This window comes from Halichoerus grypus, chromosome 1, assembly GCF_964656455.1.
Source record: "Halichoerus grypus chromosome 1, mHalGry1.hap1.1, whole genome shotgun sequence".
Classification (NCBI taxonomy): Eukaryota; Metazoa; Chordata; class Mammalia; order Carnivora; family Phocidae; genus Halichoerus; species Halichoerus grypus.
The window spans coordinates 207,658,595-207,677,711 of NC_135712.1; the positions used below are offsets into that span (position 1 = coordinate 207,658,595).

At 52.5% G+C, this 19,117-nt stretch overlaps 2 protein-coding genes across 2 annotated transcripts; one reads left to right on the forward strand and one right to left on the reverse strand.

Moving 5' to 3' along the window:
• Nucleotides 1-1,636: 1,636 nt before the first annotated feature.
• On the reverse strand, nucleotides 1,637-5,541 carry CALR (calreticulin). The gene is made up of 9 exons (XM_036110815.2): nucleotides 5,377-5,541; nucleotides 4,912-5,013; nucleotides 4,521-4,724; nucleotides 3,991-4,085; nucleotides 3,692-3,901; nucleotides 3,499-3,612; nucleotides 3,265-3,408; nucleotides 2,508-2,600; nucleotides 1,637-2,420 (listed from the first exon to the last, which is right to left on the reverse strand). Exons 1-9 carry the CDS (start codon nucleotides 5,465-5,467, stop codon nucleotides 2,220-2,222), a joined length of 1,254 nt encoding a protein of 417 aa, XP_035966708.1. The 5' UTR covers nucleotides 5,468-5,541; the 3' UTR covers nucleotides 1,637-2,219.
• Nucleotides 5,542-8,753: 3,212 nt separating this feature from the next.
• Nucleotides 8,754-18,169, forward strand: FARSA (phenylalanyl-tRNA synthetase subunit alpha). Its single transcript, XM_036110823.2, has 13 exons — nucleotides 8,754-8,943; nucleotides 11,000-11,137; nucleotides 11,221-11,319; nucleotides 11,404-11,522; nucleotides 12,451-12,543; nucleotides 12,627-12,755; nucleotides 12,832-12,947; nucleotides 14,520-14,604; nucleotides 14,699-14,798; nucleotides 14,890-15,058; nucleotides 15,163-15,240; nucleotides 15,395-15,509; nucleotides 16,222-18,169. The coding sequence occupies exons 1-13, from the start codon at nucleotides 8,797-8,799 to the stop codon at nucleotides 16,358-16,360; spliced, it is 1,527 nt and encodes a 508-aa protein (XP_035966716.1). The 5' UTR covers nucleotides 8,754-8,796; the 3' UTR covers nucleotides 16,361-18,169.
• The last annotated feature ends 948 nt before the right edge of the window (nucleotides 18,170-19,117 follow it).

Here is a 19,117-nt window from a genome sequence, read left to right on the forward strand (position 1 = left end):
AAGAGTTTCTGTTGATTACATTGAACAAAATTTTTCATGTACTTGTAGATATTTGTATTTTTTGGTTTCATTTTTTTTTTTTACCAAATGAGTTTTGTTCTGGTGTGGCCACTCTCATAGGAACCCTTACTCAGGACTGGAAAAGATACTCAAAAGATCACCAACAATTAATTTAAAAAATGAAAATTCTAAAAACCACATTTGGCCGTGGAAGGAGGGCTAGGGGGCCAACTTGGGACCTCATTCATTCCTGAGGGAGACCTGGATTTCTGGAATGAAGGTAGAGTAGTAGCTCCTGGGTGTCCCACCTCTCTGCTGCTCCTTCCCCAACCACTTTGTTCACCCCACTATCCCCAGTCTGACCCCAGAAGTATTTAAGGAAACGGTCACCTTTCAAGGCCTCCCTACATTGAATACAGAATTCTCTCCATAAACTTTCCCTGGATGCACCAATTCAATTGGAGGCTACCCAGAGGGGTGGAACTGGGCCACAGGACACAGGTGGGAAGCATGAAGGCCCATCCACCAAACAAGGAATTGAAGGTTTAGCTGGCCAAAGATGAAGATGGTGCTTTGGGGGACTGGATGGAGGCAAGGCTGAGAGTATCTCCCAGTTACTGGGTGGTGGTCCTCCCATCCTGAACTGACCACTACCTGCCTCCAAACCTGCTCTTTAATTTCCATTCAAGCACTCAACTCAAGCCCAGAACCAGGGAGTTACCTGACACCTCACCCATTGCCCAACTGTAACCAGGTCCTGTTGTTTCCCTTCAGCGCAGGCAGAGCCTAGACGTTTCCACCACAGGCCAGGCTGTTGAGGGCTTCTTGCCTCTCTCCTGCAACAAGGGATATGAGCTCCAGACCACCTACTGAACTTCAGGGGCAGCCTCATGGACCCCAAGAGATGGGCTAAGCCTCAGGGGCCCTAGACCTTGTTGGTCTATCATCTCTTTCCCTCTAAGAATTCAAAGACCACCAACAGTGCTATTTACCATCTCTGTACCTATGTTATTATAGAAGGAATAGCTTCTAATACGGACTAGTATTAAAAAAAGTTTAGGGGCGCCTGGGTGGCTCAGTCGTTAAATGTCTGCCTTTAGCTTGGGTCATGATCCCAGAGTTCTGGGATCAAGCCCCACATGAGGCTCCCTGCTCGGCGGGAGGCCTGCTTCTCCCTCTCACATTCCCTGCTTGTGTACCCTCCCTCGCGGTCTCTGTCAAATAAAATCTTAAAAAAAAAATGGAAAGGAAACGTTTAAAATGGTCCAATCGTTCTATGTAGTCTTGCTCATTAACAGTTAAGAGGTATCTATGGTTGAGTGTAAAATGGATGGCATGAAATGGTGCCACGGTGTGGGTTCAGAGCCCTGCCCTACTCCTTAAATTCAGGAGCTCAACCTCCTCATCAAACTGAACAGGAACTAGAAACAAAACTCACCAGTTTGGTGCAAAGACTCAATGAGTTAATATAGAGTATTTGTAATGGCACTTAGAACAATCACTCTTCTCTCACTGGTTTGAGGTTGTGGGGGTAAACAACAGGCCCTGGAACCATATGAGACATTCAACCAACACTTTAGCTGCTGGAAAATGAGCCTTACTCGAGAGTCACCTCCCCCAGAAGGAGACACAGGAGGAAGACACAAAACTTAATTTAATAGAAATTTTGTTTGTAGTTCTTACATTCTCAGTGTGAGCCAAGCTGGAACCCACTGCCCCACCCAGAAGTGGCCCAGTCCTGGGAGCAGGGGAAAAAGGGTGGTGGGTGGGGGTCAGAGCTCAGGCCCTAGGAGCCCTCTTCTTCCTCAGTGCTGGGGGCTGGGGATGCCACCCTCTTCTCCGGCCCCCCTCTGGGATCCAGGAAGGAAAGCAGATGGAATCTTGGGCCTGGGGCTTCTCTTCCACACTCCCCTGCCCCCTCAGGTTGGAGGGGAACTAAGGGATCTGGGGAGAGAAAGGGACAGAGGAAGGCAAAGATGTCAATCAAGAAAGAGGAGGTCAGGAATAAGGACTAAAGGAGAATCAAAGACAAAACACCAGTTTAGAAAAAAAAAAAAAAAGGAGGGGAGGAAACAAAACCAAAATCCACCCCAAATCAGAACCCGCCTGGAAAAAAAATGAAAAGTTCTCCAGTCTCATAGAGACATTATTTGGCGCAGCCGGCTCTGCGGCGGGAGCGCTCAGGCCTCAGTCCAGCCCTAGAGGCAGCGGCATGGCCCCTACAGCTCATCCTTGGCCTGGCCAGCGGCAGCATCTTCCTCTTCCTCTTCCTCCTTGTCATCCTCATCCTCCTCATCTTCGTCCTTGTCTTCCTCATCGTCCTTGTCTGCCTCCTCCTCTTCTTTGCGCTTCTTGTCCTCCTCCTCCTCCTTTAGCCTCTGCTCCTCGTCCTGCTTGTCCTTCATCTGCTTTTCGGCCGCCTGCACACAGACCACACACCTCAGGGACTGGCCCCCACCCACCACACCTGCCTACCCACCAAGCCCAGGACCAGACCCTGGTCCCACCTTTGTGACACCCCAGGTCTCGTTTCCAAACTCCTCTGCATATGCCTCATCGTTGGTGATGAGGAAGTTGTCAAAGATGGTGCCAGACTTCACCTGGGGGGCAGGAGGATGGATGGAGAGGTGGTCAGAGTGGACATCAGATGTCCCTGGCCTTGGACAAGCCCCCCCCCCCCATGTTCCCATGACAACTACACAATGCCCTTCGATTTCTTCATCTGTAAAATAGGGTCTCTCTCAGTCTCTTCAAATATTTTCCTAGTACCCACTACATGCCAGGCACCATTCTAGGCAGAAAATGTTTATCAGTGAATAAAACTAAAATTTGGTTCCTCCGAAATGGAATTTTTTTTTTTAATTTTTTCTAGTAGTTACATTTTTTTTTCCAGTAGGCTCTACTCCCAATGTGGGGCTTGAACTCATGCCTGTGAGATCAAAATTTGCATGCTCTATCAACTGAGTCAAACAAGTATCCCTAAAACTAATTTTCTAACAAGGTTATCTAACCAACTTCTAGCTGTTAAGGGCAGTTAAATACGTTTGTTTGCATAAAGGAACTTATTAGAAAGGTATCTGGCACATAATAAGCAAAACCTCAAAGTGGGTGCTGGGAGAACTCCACGAACACAGACCAGGAAATTCTTCAGGAAAAGCACCAGTTTGGGCTCAGATCTGCCTGGGGTTGAATGCTACTACCCCTTTCTCCTCCTGGATGACCCTGAACATTTGAAGTACTCCAGAAATCCCCTCTATGTCTCACCTGCCAGAGATCTAAGCCCAGAACAGCAAAGTTTTCATAGGCATAGATGTTGCTATCAGGGGAGTACTCAGGGTTGTCAATCTCTGGGTGGATCCAAGTGCCCTTGTAATCTGGGTTGTCGATCTGCCGGGGCTTCCACTCGCCCTGCAGAAGGGGAAGGGAACCAGTAGTTGAGTGGAGGTCAGTGTGCTCCCCACTGTGCACCCCCCACCCTGCTCAGAGCCCCAGCCTCACCTTGTACTCAGGGTTCTGAATCACAGGTGGTTCCCACTCTCCATCCATCTCTTCATCCCAGTCCTCTGGCTTTTTGGCATCGGGGTCAGGGATGTGCTCGGGCTTGTCCCAGTCCTGAGGGTACACAAAAAGGTCAGGCAACCCAGCTGTCCTCTGCACCCTCCATGTGGGGAGCCTCTGCCCAAGCACCAACCTCAGGCTTCGAGTCTGTGGGGTCATCAATCTTGGCCCGCTCATCCCAGTCTTCAGGCTTCGAAGCATCAGGATCCTTTATCTTCTTGGGAGGGAGGAAGTCCCAATCATCCTCCAAGGAGCCTGATTCCACCTGGCTGTTGTCAATCTTCACCTCATAGGTGTTATCCGGCCGGACAATCAGGGTATACAGGTGCGTGAATTCATCATCCTGAAGAGGGTGGGAGATGAGTGGCCCCACCCACCAGGCTGGTCTCTGAGACTCCCCTATCAGCCATTTGTCACCACCCCCAGTCACACCTTGCAACGAATGTCCTTGTTGATCAGCACGTTCTTGCCCTTGTAGTTGAAGATGACGTGAACCTTCTTGGTGCCAGGGCCACAGATATCGGGGCCTAGGTGAAAAGCAGGTTCAGTTAGAGCAAGAAGCTGCCTGCCATTGCAAAGCTCCCCTTTACAAAGGAAGACTTGGTTCTTAAATTCAAGTCTGTAAAGGGTCACAGGACAGGAATCAGACCCCGACTGGTTCTAAGGAGCTAAAGGTGGAGCCTTTTAAAAAGGAAAAAAAAAACAAAAAAACAAAAACCGGCTCTAGAATTTAATGCCCTCACTGGTAATATCAGGAAATAGCTACAGAAAATCCCATAAACTAACAGTTTCAGACCAACAATAACAATGCAACGTTCTCAGCCTCCCTTGCAAAGACAAGCCTTAACTACATAAGTACTTTTTGTGTTCTCAAAACTACCTGTCGGGGGTTTTAAGGAACCCCTGAGATTTCAGTCTCCCTCTAACGAATCAAAGGTCAGCACCAGGGCGGGGCCCCTCACCGAACATGATGTTGTATTCAGAGTCTCCATGCATGTCGGTCTGGTCCAGACCATCTGGAAAGAGCTTCACGTAGCCACCCCCACAGTCGATGTTCTGCTCGTGTTTCACGGTGAACTGCACCACCAGTGTCTGGCCCTTGTTGCTGAAGGGCTCAAATCTGGCCGACAAAGCGTAAAAGCGGGCATCCTGGCTTGTCTGCAGCCCTAGCAGGAGACCACAGTGAGGTCATGGCTCAGTCCCAACCTCCGGGGCTCCTAAGCATTGGAGACACAGAAGACTGCCCCTTCCTCCCCCCTGCCCTGCTCGTGGGGATACCCAGGCTGTGTGTGTACAGGGCTTCCTCCAGGAAGTCCTCCTGAATCCGAACACCCACCCGCCTCAGGCCCTTACCTTTATCCTTCTCCTGGTCACCGTAGAACTTGCCGGAACTGAGGACAAATTTACCAAAATCTGACTTGTGTTTGGATTCGATCCAGCGGTCGGTCCATCCGTCTAGGGGATCAAAGGGGCAGGTCAGTGCGGCCGTACGGATCTCTCCCCACCGAATTATCTGCCAGTGGCCTCAAATTGCTGAGGACTGGGAAACAGATACCCCTTGACTGACCCCACCCCATCCTCTAGTTTGACACCTTCGATGGCTTAAGGGCTCCTCCAGCGAATCCTAACTCCCGCCGCAGGAGTCCGCTGCACCCTCGACGCTCCCCAGGGACATGGAAGGGAGGCTCGCCTGCGGCTCTCGTCCCCGGAGGCCATCGTATTGGTCCTCTAAGCAGTAATTACAGGGGGACAACGCAGATCTAGGCTGAGGGGCCGCCCTCGTCGTTGGGACGGCCTCGAGACGGGACCACGCCTTACCTCCGTCCAGAAACTGCTCCTTGAAGTAGACGGCGGGTTCGGCAGCGGCCAGGCCGAGGAGGCCGAGCAGCAGCGGCACGGGTAGCAGCATGGCGGGCCGAGGGGGCGGCGGCGCGCGGGCCCTTTAAACCTCTCCTCCGGCGGCGGCTCTGCAGTAGGGACAGACGCTGCCGCCGGCCGCGCCCTTTTATACCCTACCGCCTCTCAAACCAACCTGGCCCGGCCTCTTGTCCCGCCCTCTGCACCTTATCATTGGCCTGCGGCCACGGCCCTGACTTTCCATTGGACCCTTGTGGTCTGAGCAGGTTAGGCTGTGCCTCGGAACGCAGGGTTCCCAGATGGCCGATTTCTATTGGCCACACAACTGGCCAATGAAGGTCGACCACGCGTTGTGGGGGCCGCCCACCGGTGCGGTGGGGGCCTCGAGCCACTCTGCCCAGGTCATGTGACCAGACCTCGACCCAACCCCGCCCTAGCCCGCGCGCTTAGCTCCTGGTCTGGGCGTTTAAAGAACGCGCGCGAGTGCCGGTATCCCCGCGCAGGGCCTGGACCCTGCCCGAGCTCGCCCTCTTTCATCCCTCTGCCGGGAGGTATGGGCAAGGTTTTCCTAACCACTTTCTACTCTGCAACTGGGGAGCCCCCACTCCGACGCGCTCGCTCTCGCTCTCCCCCGCCCCAGGCCAGGATGGGGCAAAGGGCACCAGAGCTCAGGGGCTGGGGCCCTGGATCTTCACGTCACCCCAGTGCCACAGCCTTGCAGGCTAGCGAGTAAAGTGCTCGCTCTCTCCTCTCTGGCCTTTAGTGGTCCCTAGTTCCCTGACAGCCTGTCAGACTGCTGCTGTGTGACTGGGGCAAGTCACTTAGCCTCTGAAGTCACAGGAGCCCCTGAGAGGCTAGGAGGAGCAACCGTGGCTAGGTGCCGCCCTACAGAACCGCTTTCAAAGCTGTTGGGGTTGTCCTGGGACAGAGAGTAGGAAGCCTAGAAGGCTAGAAGATGTGACTATTGGTTGTGGCTCCTAGAGTCTGGTAGGGTTGTTCCTCTAACTGCAGCCTCTCCTTTAAACCCCCCTCAGCCGGTAAAGGGGTCGCTGCCTGTGGTCTCCCACAAACGGCCTGGCTTTTGCAACTAAACGGCTGAAGAGGAGAGGAGGGGGGTTCCGTTGGAGAAGAAAAAAACGAGACAGATGGTGGGGAAGATAAAGTCCAAGGGAGATGGGCAGGACCCCTGAGTCTAGAGTCTTCTGAAGCCAGAGGCACGTGACTGACAGTGACTGACACCATCTCCCTGCCCACCCCCCCCCCTCAGCTGCAGGAAGCAGGAAGCAGGTCTGGGGGGTTTCCCAAATTCTAAGCAAACAGGCCATGGACCTGTAACATGGAAGTGAACTCGGGAAAGGGGGAATCCTGGCAAAAGAGTAGGGGAAGGGGTGCTTCCCTGATAGTGGTGGGGACTCAGAAAAAGGAGGAATGGGGAGTCTTGGAGAAGTTGGGGTTCTGCCCCAGACATATCCAGTATCACCCAACCTGCACTCCCTCATGAGGAGCCCCAATTTAGGGTGATCACTCCTGGCCTGCCACTGACCCTCCCAACTTCCCTCCCTTCCACCATAATGTCACGCACACATGAGCTTGGTGCTTCCTGCTTGAGGGTAGACACTGTGACTGTTTTACTCACTTCACCATCCGCCAGTGTCTCTTGTAGCACCTGGCACAAAAGAGGCTTAAAACCTACTTGCTGGGGCGCCTGGGTGGCTCAGTCGTTAAGTGTCTGCCTTCAGCTCAGGTCATGATCCCAGGGCCCTGGGATCGAGCCCCACATCGGGCTCCTTGCTCAGCGGGAAGCCTGCTTCTCCCTCTCCCACTCCCCCTGCTTGTGTCCCCTCTTTCGCTGTGTCTCTCTCTGTGGAATAAATGAATAAAATCTTTAAAAATAAATAAATAAATAAAATAAAACCTACTTGCTGTGTGACAGAAAGAAGGAAAGACTCTTGGAGGAATTAAATAAACTAAGACAAGGGAAGTGTTTTGAAGCTAAGAAGGGACTTGGAGATCCACATACTGAATTTTTATAAGGACCTCACTGTAGGGTCAGGATCGGGTGATCTTAGTAACCCCAATTTTCAGGCTCACATAATTGTGATGGTTAAATGAGTAAAGGTGTTCTGCTTACGATAGTGCTTGTCACATGGTCCACACTCAATTTAGTATTAGCGAGTATGCGTATGTGTGTGGGCAGTATTTCACTTAAATCTCACAATGACCTGGGCTTATATCATCTCTATCCAGGCAAGGAAACAGGCACAGAAAGATTAAACGACTTGGCTGAGTGGCATAAATGGGATTAGAATCTACTTGCACTGTCTAATCTCCACTGGCCACATGTGACTATTGACCATTTGAAATGTAGCTGGTCCCAACTGAGATGTGTCATAAGTGTAAAATACGCATCAGATTTTGGAGACTTACTATGAAAAAAGAACATAAAATATTCCATTAGTAATTTTATAATATTGAAATGATAATTTGGACATATTAGGTTTGGTAGATTCTTCAAATTAATTTCATCCATTTTGTTTTTAACATTGCCACTAGAAAATTTAAAATCAGATTTGTGTCTTGCATTATATTTCTACAGGCCAGTACTGATTAGGGTCTCCATTATTGCCCTCACATTGATCTTCTCAGAGCATGCAGGGATTGGAGTGGGATCTGAAGTGTTTATAGTTTCTGACACCATCTCTACCAACTGCTTGTAGAACCATGGGGAAGTCATATCACCCTCTGAGCTTCCATTTTCACAACCGTGAAAGGGGGATTATATTAATATTTACATCAAAGTTTTGGAGAAAATGAAGTAACACACCCAAAGCACTTAGTACTGGCAGAGGACACGAGATGTCCATACAGGTTAGCTGCTATCTTGACTATATTATTAGGTGAGCCCCTCTCCCCTTTATAAATAGGGATGGTCCCTACCTAGCCTCCCTTTAAAAACGTAAAAGTCATTGGTATCAGCGGAATGACTATCTCTGGAGCCCACCACCTACAGCCCTCCTGCAGGCCAAGAGCGAATCCCACAAGGGCAGAGGTCTCCTAGGCTCAGAGAGAGGGAAGTCCAAGGTCACATCGCCTGCTTGCTGGAAGTGGGGCTAGATGAAAGTTAAAACAGCGCTGCGATTCTGTCCTTGGGGTCTTCCATTTGGCGTCTCTGGTCAACCAGACACAACTAGTCTAGCTAGGGCGGAGGCGGGCACTGACTCTCTCCCACCCTGTAAGTTTCAATCGCCACACTGAAGATGGCGTCATCCTGAGCCTCGCCACAGGTCCGCCACACTCAAGATGGCGACACTCTCCCGGCGCCGGTTCCGGTTCCGGTTGTTCAGGCCCCGGCGGGACACGCCGAGCACGCTGGCAGCAGCCATGGCGGACGGCCCGGTGGCGGAGGTGCTGCTCCGGCAGCTAGAGGCGGCCGATGGCGGCCTGGACAGCGCGGACTTGGCAGCTAAGCTGGGCGTGGACCACCAGGCCGTTGTGGGCGCGGTGAAGAGCCTGCAAGCGCTGGGCGAGGTGAGTCGGCTCCGTGATGCCGGGCCTCCTCGCTTTTGCACCTGAAGTCCCCTTGTCCGAAGGCCCTGCCTGCTGAAGAACCCTTCGGGAGTCCAGCCTGGGGTGCACAGGCGGGGAGTCGGCAGCAAGTGAGAGCCCAGAAGCACTGACGTTCTGCGCTCAGTGAATGTCCATTGAGACATGGTAGGCATCAGGGAGGGCACGATGGTGGACAAGGGAGACCCGGTCGCTGCCCTCAAGAAGGAGGTAGCGGTCTAATGAGGGAGATACTCAGGTGACTCTCAGAGCGATAGAGGAAGTACAGGGAACCCAGAGGTGACAGCTGGCCCAGGCTTGGGAGTCAAGGAGAACGTCCTGGAAGAGGTGATGGCTGAGTCGGGCCTCTGCGCTGAGGAGGAAAGCTCCAGGGAACAATGGCAGGAACGGGAAACAGGTGTAGAAAGGCATTAGTAGAGCCAAAATTTGCAAGGCCTTGTAGGTCTTTATCTCACGGGGGTACTGGAGAGCCATGGCAGGAGCTGGAGGCAGTCAGATGTGTGTCCTGTCTGCATCACTTTGGGAAAGGATTGGCAGGGGCAGGACTGGCGGTGAGGGGAGGAAGGCAGAGGTTGGCACATCCCCAAGCTAGAGGGCCTGGTGTCTGGTTGTAGGGAGGCAGGTGGAATGGAGAGAGGATTCAGGAGAGGGAATGAAAGGAGATTTCATGGCAAGGCAGGGAGAGCAGGGATGAAGCCCAGCCTTTTTGACTTGGACAAGTAAAAGGTGATAGAGTCATAGGAGGAAGATTCGGAGAGGCCTATGGGCCACCCAGGAGGCTGGATCCTTGGGGCTACAAATCAGAAAACATAACTGGGCTGCATATTCATCAAGCTCATGTTCTGTGCCCCACTTTGGTCTTGGCTTTATTCATCATCTAGTCCTTGTCATTACCCCAGGATGGTAGCACTGATATCTCCGTTTTGCAGACTGGACACCTTCTGAGCACTGGTCAGTAACTTGATCAGTGTCACTAGAAGGAACAGGCAAACGTGGATTTGAAATTAAGCGTTCAGGCTGCAGAGCCTGAGGTCATCAGTGCAGAGAGGGCCTTGGGTGTGAGTGTCAGTACCTTGGTTGATGTGAAATTGACTTGTGTTGGTCACAGAAGGTTAAATAGTGGCTATTTATTGTGGCTCGGCCTAACACAGTGATGGTAACGTAACAGTCTATGTCCTTTCCATATGTTAATTCAGTAATTACTCAAGAAAACTTCTTGGGGTAGAGCCCATCACACCTTTCTCTTGCTGATAAGAAAACTTGTTCAGGGAAGTTAAGCAACTTTGCCGAGTTCACACAGGGAGTGAGGAGCAGAGCTGGGGATTAGAGTGGAGAGGGAGCTAAGTCCTGTGGGCCCCACCCAACCTTGCTCCTCTGTGCACGACCTGAACCCATCCTCATCATGGAGCCTTGGATTCCTGTGTGTATTGGGGACCTGGAGGCCCTTTGCTGACACGCTGGGCACTGAGATGCAAACACGTTAAATGTGGAGACAAATCAGTTCACTTGGGGCCTTAAAAATCTTTCTCAGGTTCAAAAGCAATAGAAAGAACTAATTTTCTGCTAGGTACCATTCTTAGTACTTTACTTCACCCTGGGAGATGTGAGCCGTCTCTGTCATTATCCTTGTGTCACAGAAGGGAAACTGAAGCTCGGCGAGGGGTACTCACTCAGCTGGGAAGTGGTGCAGCTCAGATGTAAAGCCGGCTTCAGGGACACCTGAGTGGCTCAGTCGTTAAATGTCTGCCTTCAGCTCGGGTCATGGTCCCAGGGTCCTGGGATCGAGCTCTGCATCGGGCTCCCCACTCTGCGGGAGGCCTTCCTCTCCCTCTCCCACTCCCCCTGCTTGTGTTCCCTCTCTCACTGTGTCTCTTTCTGTCAAATAAATAAATAAATAATCTTTAAAAAAATAAATAAATAAAGCTGGCTTCAGGCGCTGTGCAACCCAAGTGCTGTGGTGAGGGCGTGCTTGGCTCTGAACCCTGTCTCTGCGGGTCTTCCCTCCCCCATTTCCCTGCAGATCATTGAGGCTGAGCTGCGCTCCACCAAGCGCTGGGAGCTTACTGCTGAGGGTGAGGAGATGGCCCGGGAGGGCAGCCATGAGGCCCGGGTGTTTCGCAGCATCCCCCAGGAGGGCCTGGCCCAGAGCGAGCTCATGGTAAGGTCCTAGGGGCGAGGCCTAGGGAAGCGATGGGGCGAAGGGGCCCTCATGCTCCGCTCACTGTGGCCTCGCTCCCCCAGCGACTGCCCAGCGGCAAGGTGGGCTTCAGCAAGGCCATGTCCAACAAGTGGATCCGTGTGGACAAGAGTGCAGCCGATGGGCCCCGGGTGTTCCGAGTGGTGAGTCCCTGCAGGCGGGGGTGGCAGGCGAGCAGGGGGGCCCCCGGCCCTCTCAGTAGCCTCTCACACCCGTCATCACGGCAGGTGGACAGCGTGGAGGACGAGGTGCAGCGGCGGCTCCAGCTGGTCCAGGGTGGGCAGGCTGAGAAGCTGGGTGAGAAGGAAAGGAGTGAGCTCAGGAAGAGGAAGCTGCTGACTGAAGTGTGAGTGGGTGCCCTCCCCTTCCGTCCCATATCACCCACTTGATCCTAGGGATTGGGGGGACGGAGTCACCCCGCCCAGACTGGGCCACAGTGCTGTCAGTGTCCTCCCAGCTCTGCTTTACCACGTGGTTGTCAAGAGCTCGTGCCAGGCTCATGCCACCTCAGGGCCTTCGCTTATGCCGTGACTTCTGCCGAGAATGGTCTTCCCTTAAGCCAGGCTTGGGCATCAAACCTCTGCCTGTGTGTCACCTTAAAGAGGCCATCCTGACACCCCCCTCTCCCTTTGAGTTCCACAAAAGCTGCTCGCTTCTACTCTCCATACCAGTGCCGTGTTTATTTCCTTTACAGCTCTGATTTCAGTGTCTGAAATTTACTGAATGGCGGGACCTGGACAGGCCTAGGGCTCTTCTCTCACAGGGCTGATGTACCCTTTGAGCAGATACCGAGTGGCATAACGGTTATGAGGACACAGGCTGGAGGAGGGCTGCCCAGTCCAGGTCCTGGCTCTGGCACTTATTAGTTGTGTGACCTTGGCCAAGTCTCCTGATCTTTCTGGGCCTCAGTTTCCTCATTTGTAAAATGGCCTCTTTTTCACAAGGTAGTGGGATGATTTCAGTGGAATAGAGCCTGCCGGCATGGAATAAATCCTTAAGAGTCTAGCTATTATTCTTGCTCAGTTGTATGCTTAGTACCTTGAGTAGACCCTGGCACATAGTAGATTCTCATTAAGTATTTGTTAAACGAGTAAGTGAGCGACAGAGGGATGTGAGTGTGGGCTAAATAAGAGGATTTCAGGTGATGATGAATGTCAGGAAGAAAATAAAGCAGAGTGAGTTGGTGGCTGGTGTTGGGGTCAGCATCAGCTGGGAAATAGGGAAGCCTCTTAAAGGAGGTGACAGTGGCGTCCCCTCTTCCTCTCTGGCCGCAGGACCCTGAAGACCTACTGGGTGAGCAAAGGCAGTGCCTTCAGCACCAGCATCTCCAAGCAGGAGACAGAGCTGAGCCCAGAGATGATCTCCAGGTAGGGGGTGACCCCAGGAATGGGGCAGGTCGAGGAGGAAGGACAGCCCTCACCAGGCCCACGTACCTTGCATCCCCCAACAGTGGCTCCTGGCGGGACCGGCCCTTCAAGCCGTACAACTTCTTGGCCCATGGCGTCCTCCCAGACAGCGGCCACCTGCATCCTCTGCTCAAGGTCCGCACGCAGTTCCGGCAGATCTTCCTGGAGATGGGGTGAGCACGGGGCCGGGGGTGGGGCTGGCCCAGCCACTGGGCACAGGCAGGGCAGTCAGGCCGCATCTCCCTCCAGGTTCACAGAGATGCCGACTGACAACTTCATTGAGAGCTCCTTCTGGAACTTTGATGCACTTTTCCAGCCCCAGCAGCACCCGGCACGTGACCAACATGACACCTTCTTCCTCCGAGGTGGGTGGAACTGGCCGCACCATCCAGAACTTTTTGGAGTGTCCTACTCAGTTTACAGAATAAACCCCATCCTCGGCGTGGCCAGCCGGGTCGGTGTGAGCTGGTCCCGGCGACCTCTGTGACCTCCTCCCATGTCCCCTCCTGCCCACTTCATGGCCCGTGCCTGTGCTGCCGGGCAGTTCTCTGCCAAGAACCATCCTCTCCCAGATCTTCAAGGCTGGCTCCTCCCAGATCGTCAAACCTCTGCCGACAGGTCACCTCACAGAGGCCACCTTGACATGCCCTTACCCCCCTGAATTCTAAAAGTCCCTCATCTCTAGTCTTCAAGCGTGGTTTCTGATTTTTCCTTTCATTTACTGTGTTTAGTACTGTCTGAAATTGAATGACTTTTCACAATGGTTGTTATTATCTAACACCCACCGCCCCCGCCCCGAGGCAGGGGAGGCCAGGGGTTGCCGGTTACCTGGCCTGGCCAGGAACAACAATGGCATTGTTACCATTGTCATGGCATCCAAAACTTACTAAGTTCTCACCATACACCAGTCTCTGTTCTAATTCCCCTGCCGACTATGTAGGAAGTAGCACTGTTCGCTCTCTTTTACAGAGGAGGAAACTGGGGCTCAGGGAAGGAACATCACTTGCCCTGGGTCACACAGGTTAAACGTGGTGGAGCTGGGATTTGGTGTCAAGCTTTTCAGATGCACCAAAATTAATGTTTCTGGAAAGGGATCTTAAGAATTCACACATTCACGCAACAAATGGTTGCTAAGCCCCTCCTGTGTACCAAGGTCTTTGTTAAACATCTGGGTTACAGCCCTGAATGAAACATGAAGTCCTTGCCCTGGTGAGACCTGTGTCTGGTGGGATAGATATTTATTAAATCCTGAGTTGTATGCAAATGCAGTAATGCAAGATGGCAGTAGACACAGTGGAAACTGGCGTGAAAGGGGAAGAGGCTGTCAACTTAAAATCAAGTCTTTGTTTACGTAAAGGCCAAAGGAGGTAAGAGAGAGAACCATATATGGGAAGGAAAGTTACAGGAGGGAAAGGCCTGTGCAAAGGCCCTGAGGCTGTAATGTGCCTGGTATGCTCACAGATAGCTGGGAGGCCCTGTGACTGGAGGGAGTGAACAACTAGGAATGGGCAGTGACAGGACAGGGTGGCCAAAGAGAGCTTTTTTTTTTTTTTAATTTTTATTTATTTGACAGACAGCGAGAGAGGGAACACAAGCAGGGGGAGAGGGAGAGGGAGAAGCAGGCTTCCCGCGGAGCAGGGAGCCCGATGCAGTGCTCCATCCTAGGACCTTGGATCATGACCTGAGCCGAAGGCAGATGCTTAACAACTGAGGCACCCAGGCGCCCCCAAAGAGAGCTTTGTCTCCACCTCCTGCCCCCACACCCAGGGAGATGTAGGGTTCTGGGCAGAGGGAGGATGTGACTGACTTGGGTGTTCCTGGGCGCCCCCGGCTGCTGTGGGTGGCAAGGATGGGAGCTGCACATGTTGCTGTCCTCAGTGCAGTGGCTGTTTGAGAAATGCTCCTTGACTGACCAGATGATGCTCTGTTTTGCCCAGATCCAGCTGAGGCCCTGCAGCTCCCAATGGACTACGTCCATCGGGTCAAGCGGACCCACTCTCAGGGTGGCTACGGCTCACAGGGGTGAGGCAGGACCAGGACTTTGCGGTGTAAGCGGGGGGAGAAGGTTGGGGGGTCTGAAGGCCACAACGCGGACTTCCTATTTGTTCTCCTGAAGGTACAAGTACACGTGGAAGCTGGAGGAGGCCCGGAAAAACCTGCTGCGCACGCACACCACGTCGGCCAGCGCCCGTGCCCTCTACCGCTTGGCCCAGAAGGTGCAGCTCAGCCCAGGCAGTGGGGGAGGCAGGGGGCTGTCCTACTGACCTTCTGACCTCCTCCCGGGCCTGGCCCGCCTGTCACCCCCAGAAGCCCTTCACACCAGCCAAGTACTTCTCCATTGATCGCGTATTCCGAAATGAGACCCTAGACGCCACACACCTGGCCGAGTTTCACCAGATTGAGGGCGTGGTGGCTGACCATGGCCTCACCCTAGGCCACCTCATGGGCATCCTGCGGGAGTTCTTCACCAAGCTGGGTAGGCAGGCAGGCTGCGGTGGGAGGTGCTAGCGGAGCCATGGGAGGATGCCATGCCTCCAGGCTTATCCTCCACCCCTCTGCTCACCCGCCTCCCCTGCCCAGGTATCACCCAGCTGCGCTTCAAGCCGGCCTACAATCCCTACACGGAGCCCAGCATGGAGGTGTTCAGCTACCACCAAGGTCAGGGTGGAACCTGGCACTGGGACGGGGAGGGATGTCTCAGGCTGCCCACAGCTAAGCCTGGGTCCCTGTCACTGCCAAGCCCACTCCCAAGATCACTGCCAGACCCAGTGTCATCCACACAACCTGCCCTATCCTTTTCCCACCCCTATAGGCCTGAAGAAGTGGGTGGAAGTCGGGAATTCTGGGCTTTTCCGCCCTGAGATGCTGCTGCCCATGGGGCTCCCCGAAAACGTGTCAGTCATTGCTTGGGGCCTCTCCCTGGAGCGGTGAGTGCCAAAGCCACTTAGGGTGTCTGGCTGTCACACAGGTGACTTGCTGGGCATGGGGGCCTGCAGACCTTCAGCCCCATCTGTCTGTTCTTCATTCGACAAGCCTTTTAGTGAGCGTCTGCTATATGCTCGGTCCTGTGCTAGGAGTAGGACAGCACACATCCCTGCCTCTGCGATGCTGGGCTCGTAGTGCAGTGAGAAAGATGGCAATTAGCAAGACAAATAAGTAAATTGAACAAATGAAGTTCAGAGTGTGTCTGCAGCCAGCAAGTGCTATAGAGAGAACACAGTAGGGAGGGCTAAGGAGACAGGGTTGTCAGGGAAGGCTTCAAGGAGGAGGTAGTACCCGAGCAAAGACCGGAGGCGGGTGAAATCACAGGTAAGCTGGGGGCACATCTGCGGAAGGGTGTTCCAGGCAGCGGGAACACCCAGTGCAAAGACCAGAGGCAAGCATGTGTGTGATGTGTTTGGAGAACATGGAGGAGGCCAATGTGGCTGGAGAGGGGGAGTAGGTAGAGTGAGAGGAGATGAGGGTGGGGAAGTGACAGGACAGATCACTCAGGACCTTGTGAGCCCCGGGAACAACCTGGGCTTTTAAGGAGGTGGGAACCATCAGAGAGGGCCTGATCAGAGGAGAGCGCGACCTGACAGAGTGTTAAAACTGTTTTCCTCCCCCCCCCCCCCCCCCCCCCCCCCCCGCCCCACCAAGCCCAACAATGATCAAATACGGCATCAACAACATCCGGGAGCTGGTGGGCCACAAGGTGAACCTGCAGATGGTGTATGATGGTCCCCTGTGCCGCCTGGACGCCGAACCGGGGCCCCCACAGACACAGGGCGCCGCGTGACATGGACCACCCTGGATAGCCTGCCTTCCCTGAGCCCCAGCTGTCCAGCCCTCTAGCATCCCTGCCAGTGACCCCCTTGTATTTATAAGGCCTCTGTGAGGCCATCCCCCTCACCCCCACCCCTCGTATCTCTTCCGTACCTGCCCCAAGGTCCCAGGGGCAGGGTAGCAAGTAGCAGGTTCGATCTATGAAGGTGGGCCCTAGGGAGCCCTGCAGGCCAGCTGCTGGCTAATAAAGTGGGCAGTTGTCCTCATATGGTGCCTTTCCTTAGGGATGGAGGAGTGCTAGAGCCCTGGGTGTGAGGAGTGGTGGGTTAGGGGTCCTGGATCCTCGGGAGCTCCTGGCTGGCCTGAACCAACCCCTTGGGGAAGACTAGCTCCATCAAGCATTTACTGATCACCTGGTGGTGCCAGGCTCTCCTCTAGATGAACAGAAGTCCCCATCCCTGGGGAAGGGGCATATGAGAGGGGAAGGCCAAGGCAGGTGCCACAATTCCCCCTGGGAGCCAGGCATGGTGGGGTGACAGCGCGGGGGGACAGCTTTAATAAAACAAGGTTTTTTTTTTAAGCATTTCTTTAAAGCTGCCCCCTTCTCCCTTTTAAAAAAAAAGAGCAATTTCTGGTTCACAGCAAAATTGAGTGGAAGGTATAGAAATTTCTCATATACCCTCTGCCCCCACACGTGCACAGCCTCCCCACCATCAACATCCCCACCAGAGGGGTGCATTTCTTACAATGAATGAACTATATAGACACATCCTAATCGCCTCCACTTCATGGTTTACGTTGTGGTTCACGCTCTGTGTTGGACATTCTCTGGGTTTGGACAAACGTGTAATGATGTGTGTCCGTTGTTCTGGTATCACAGTATTTTCGATGCCCTAAAAGTCCTTTGTGCTCCCACCCACTCATCCATCCTCTCCCTGAAAAGCCGCTCTTTTTTTAAAAAATGGTCTCCTGAGAATTTCACGGGAGCTCAGAGGAGGAAGATGAGTAGGATAGAGCTTTATGAACCCACGTTGAACGTGAGTGGGATCTCTATTTCTGTGAAAATATTTTAAAGCAACTCTCAGTCTCCATGTTGCTCACCCCATGTCTTCAGGGTCAGCGCACTTTTGGAAACGTAAACAGTTCTTCTAGAACCATGAGGTCACCATTATAGCCAGCACAGTCGGCAGCTGAGGCTGTGGGCTTCTCTAGGCCCTGGGTGTGGGGGCACCAATCTCCCAAGGGCTACTCGGTCGATTTTTTTTCTGTATTTCAAATTAAATAATTCAGTCATACAGAAAAATACTCATTCTTGCAACAAATGTGCACCTCCTGAGTGCCAGCAGCATGCAAGCCGAAGACTCAGCAGTGGGCAAAGCTGACTCAGGTCCCTGCCCTTGGGAGCGGACCTGGGGGAAAGGGAGTACGCTGGGGACATAGATAAGTACAGAAATGGAGGGGGGGTAAAGTCACAGAAAAGGGAAGGTGGGCGGGGAAGGTTAAGTGTATATAGCATAAACTAACACAACAAGCACTTAGGAATCCATCCCCAGTTGGATCAAATCTGAACACGGACTATATTTGTTTTGGATCTTCTGCATCTTAGATCTGTGACTAGTGGTTTGAAGACCCTATGGGCTTGTCCTAGTTCCTGTTGCCAGCACCTCACTGAGATTGCTCCCTCCTGAATGTGGTGTTTTCTCTTTCTCATGTGTTTTTAAACTTTTGCTACTACATATTTTACTTTAACAAGTTTGATTTTGCTTATTTTCAGAAGTTATACAGACCCTGCACCATAAAAAAAAAAAAAAATCGTCCTGCATATTGTGTGTTGCTTTTGTTTCTTTTCAGTGTGTATGTGTGCATGTGTGTGTGCGCGTGTGCTTACCAGTGAATCTTTTGAGATTTTTCTCATAAATAATCTTCAAATCTGATGCTGCAGGAATGTACATTTTGTTTACATTGTGGCTTTGCCACAAGATACTAATGTTAGCTGCTGTTTATTAAACTCTATGTTCTAGAAGTTTATCTCTGCAACCCTTACAATAGTCTGATGTTTTAGATTTTATTGCCTCAGTTACAGGCAAAAATGGATTTTGAGAATGAGTGGCAGTTTTATGCCCCGCCCCCAGCCCCTCTCGCTGGTAAGAGACAGGATTCAAACCACATTCTCCAGAATGTAGTGTCAACATGGGTGCTCTGGTCATTGTGTGACAGGCGACAGAGCCCTGCACAGGATTCCTGCTGCCTCTCCCACATGGACGCTGACCAGTGAATTGGAGCAAAATCCCAACCTCTTGCTTTGGCCCCCTGCCCAACTTTGATCCTTCACCCACAGCTACCCCCATTCCCTGTTCTCCCTCCCCACCAGGCCCGGCTTTTCCTTAAGCACACTGTTTGCTCCCACCTCAGGACTTTTGCACACGCCTATTCAAATCTTTTGCCCATTTTTAAGTTGGGTTGTCTTATTATTGAGTTGTAAGAGTTCTTTGTAAATGCTGGCTGTAAGTTCTCAGATATATGTTTAGCAATATTTTCTCCCAGTCTGTGGCTCCTCAGGTGACAATTATTATTGTTGTTACTATTAAGGCATTATTGTTATTACTATTAGTAAGGGATATGGGCCCAACTCTAAAGGCCAGACCCGCCATGCTTTTAAGGAGCTACCAGTTTTAGAGCGCACAGGTAACTGATTCAAGGTGATACTGCATAAATTTTTTCACTGAAGACAACAGGTCATAATCAAGAACAGCAACGGTCAGGATTTTTT

Excerpts from the sequence above, each read along its gene's own strand:
- FARSA (XM_036110823.2), top strand. The coding sequence starts at position 8,797 with ATGGCGGACGGCCCGGTGGCGGAGGTGCTGCTCCGGCAGCTAGAGGCG. Across the intron at positions 11,523-12,450 it reads AGGAAGCTGCTGACTGAAGT|GACCCTGAAGACCTACTGGG; the intron begins GTGAGTGGGTGC and ends CTCTGGCCGCAG. Across the intron at positions 12,756-12,831 it reads CAGATCTTCCTGGAGATGGG|GTTCACAGAGATGCCGACTG; the intron begins GTGAGCACGGGG and ends ATCTCCCTCCAG.
- CALR (XM_036110815.2), bottom strand. The coding sequence starts at position 5,467 with ATGCTGCTACCCGTGCCGCTGCTGCTCGGCCTCCTCGGCCTGGCCGCT. Across the intron at positions 5,014-5,376 it reads GGAGCAGTTTCTGGACGGAG|ACGGATGGACCGACCGCTGG; the intron begins GTAAGGCGTGGT and ends TTGATCCCCTAG. Across the intron at positions 3,409-3,498 it reads TTCAGAACCCTGAGTACAAG|GGCGAGTGGAAGCCCCGGCA; the intron begins GTGAGGCTGGGG and ends CCCCTTCTGCAG.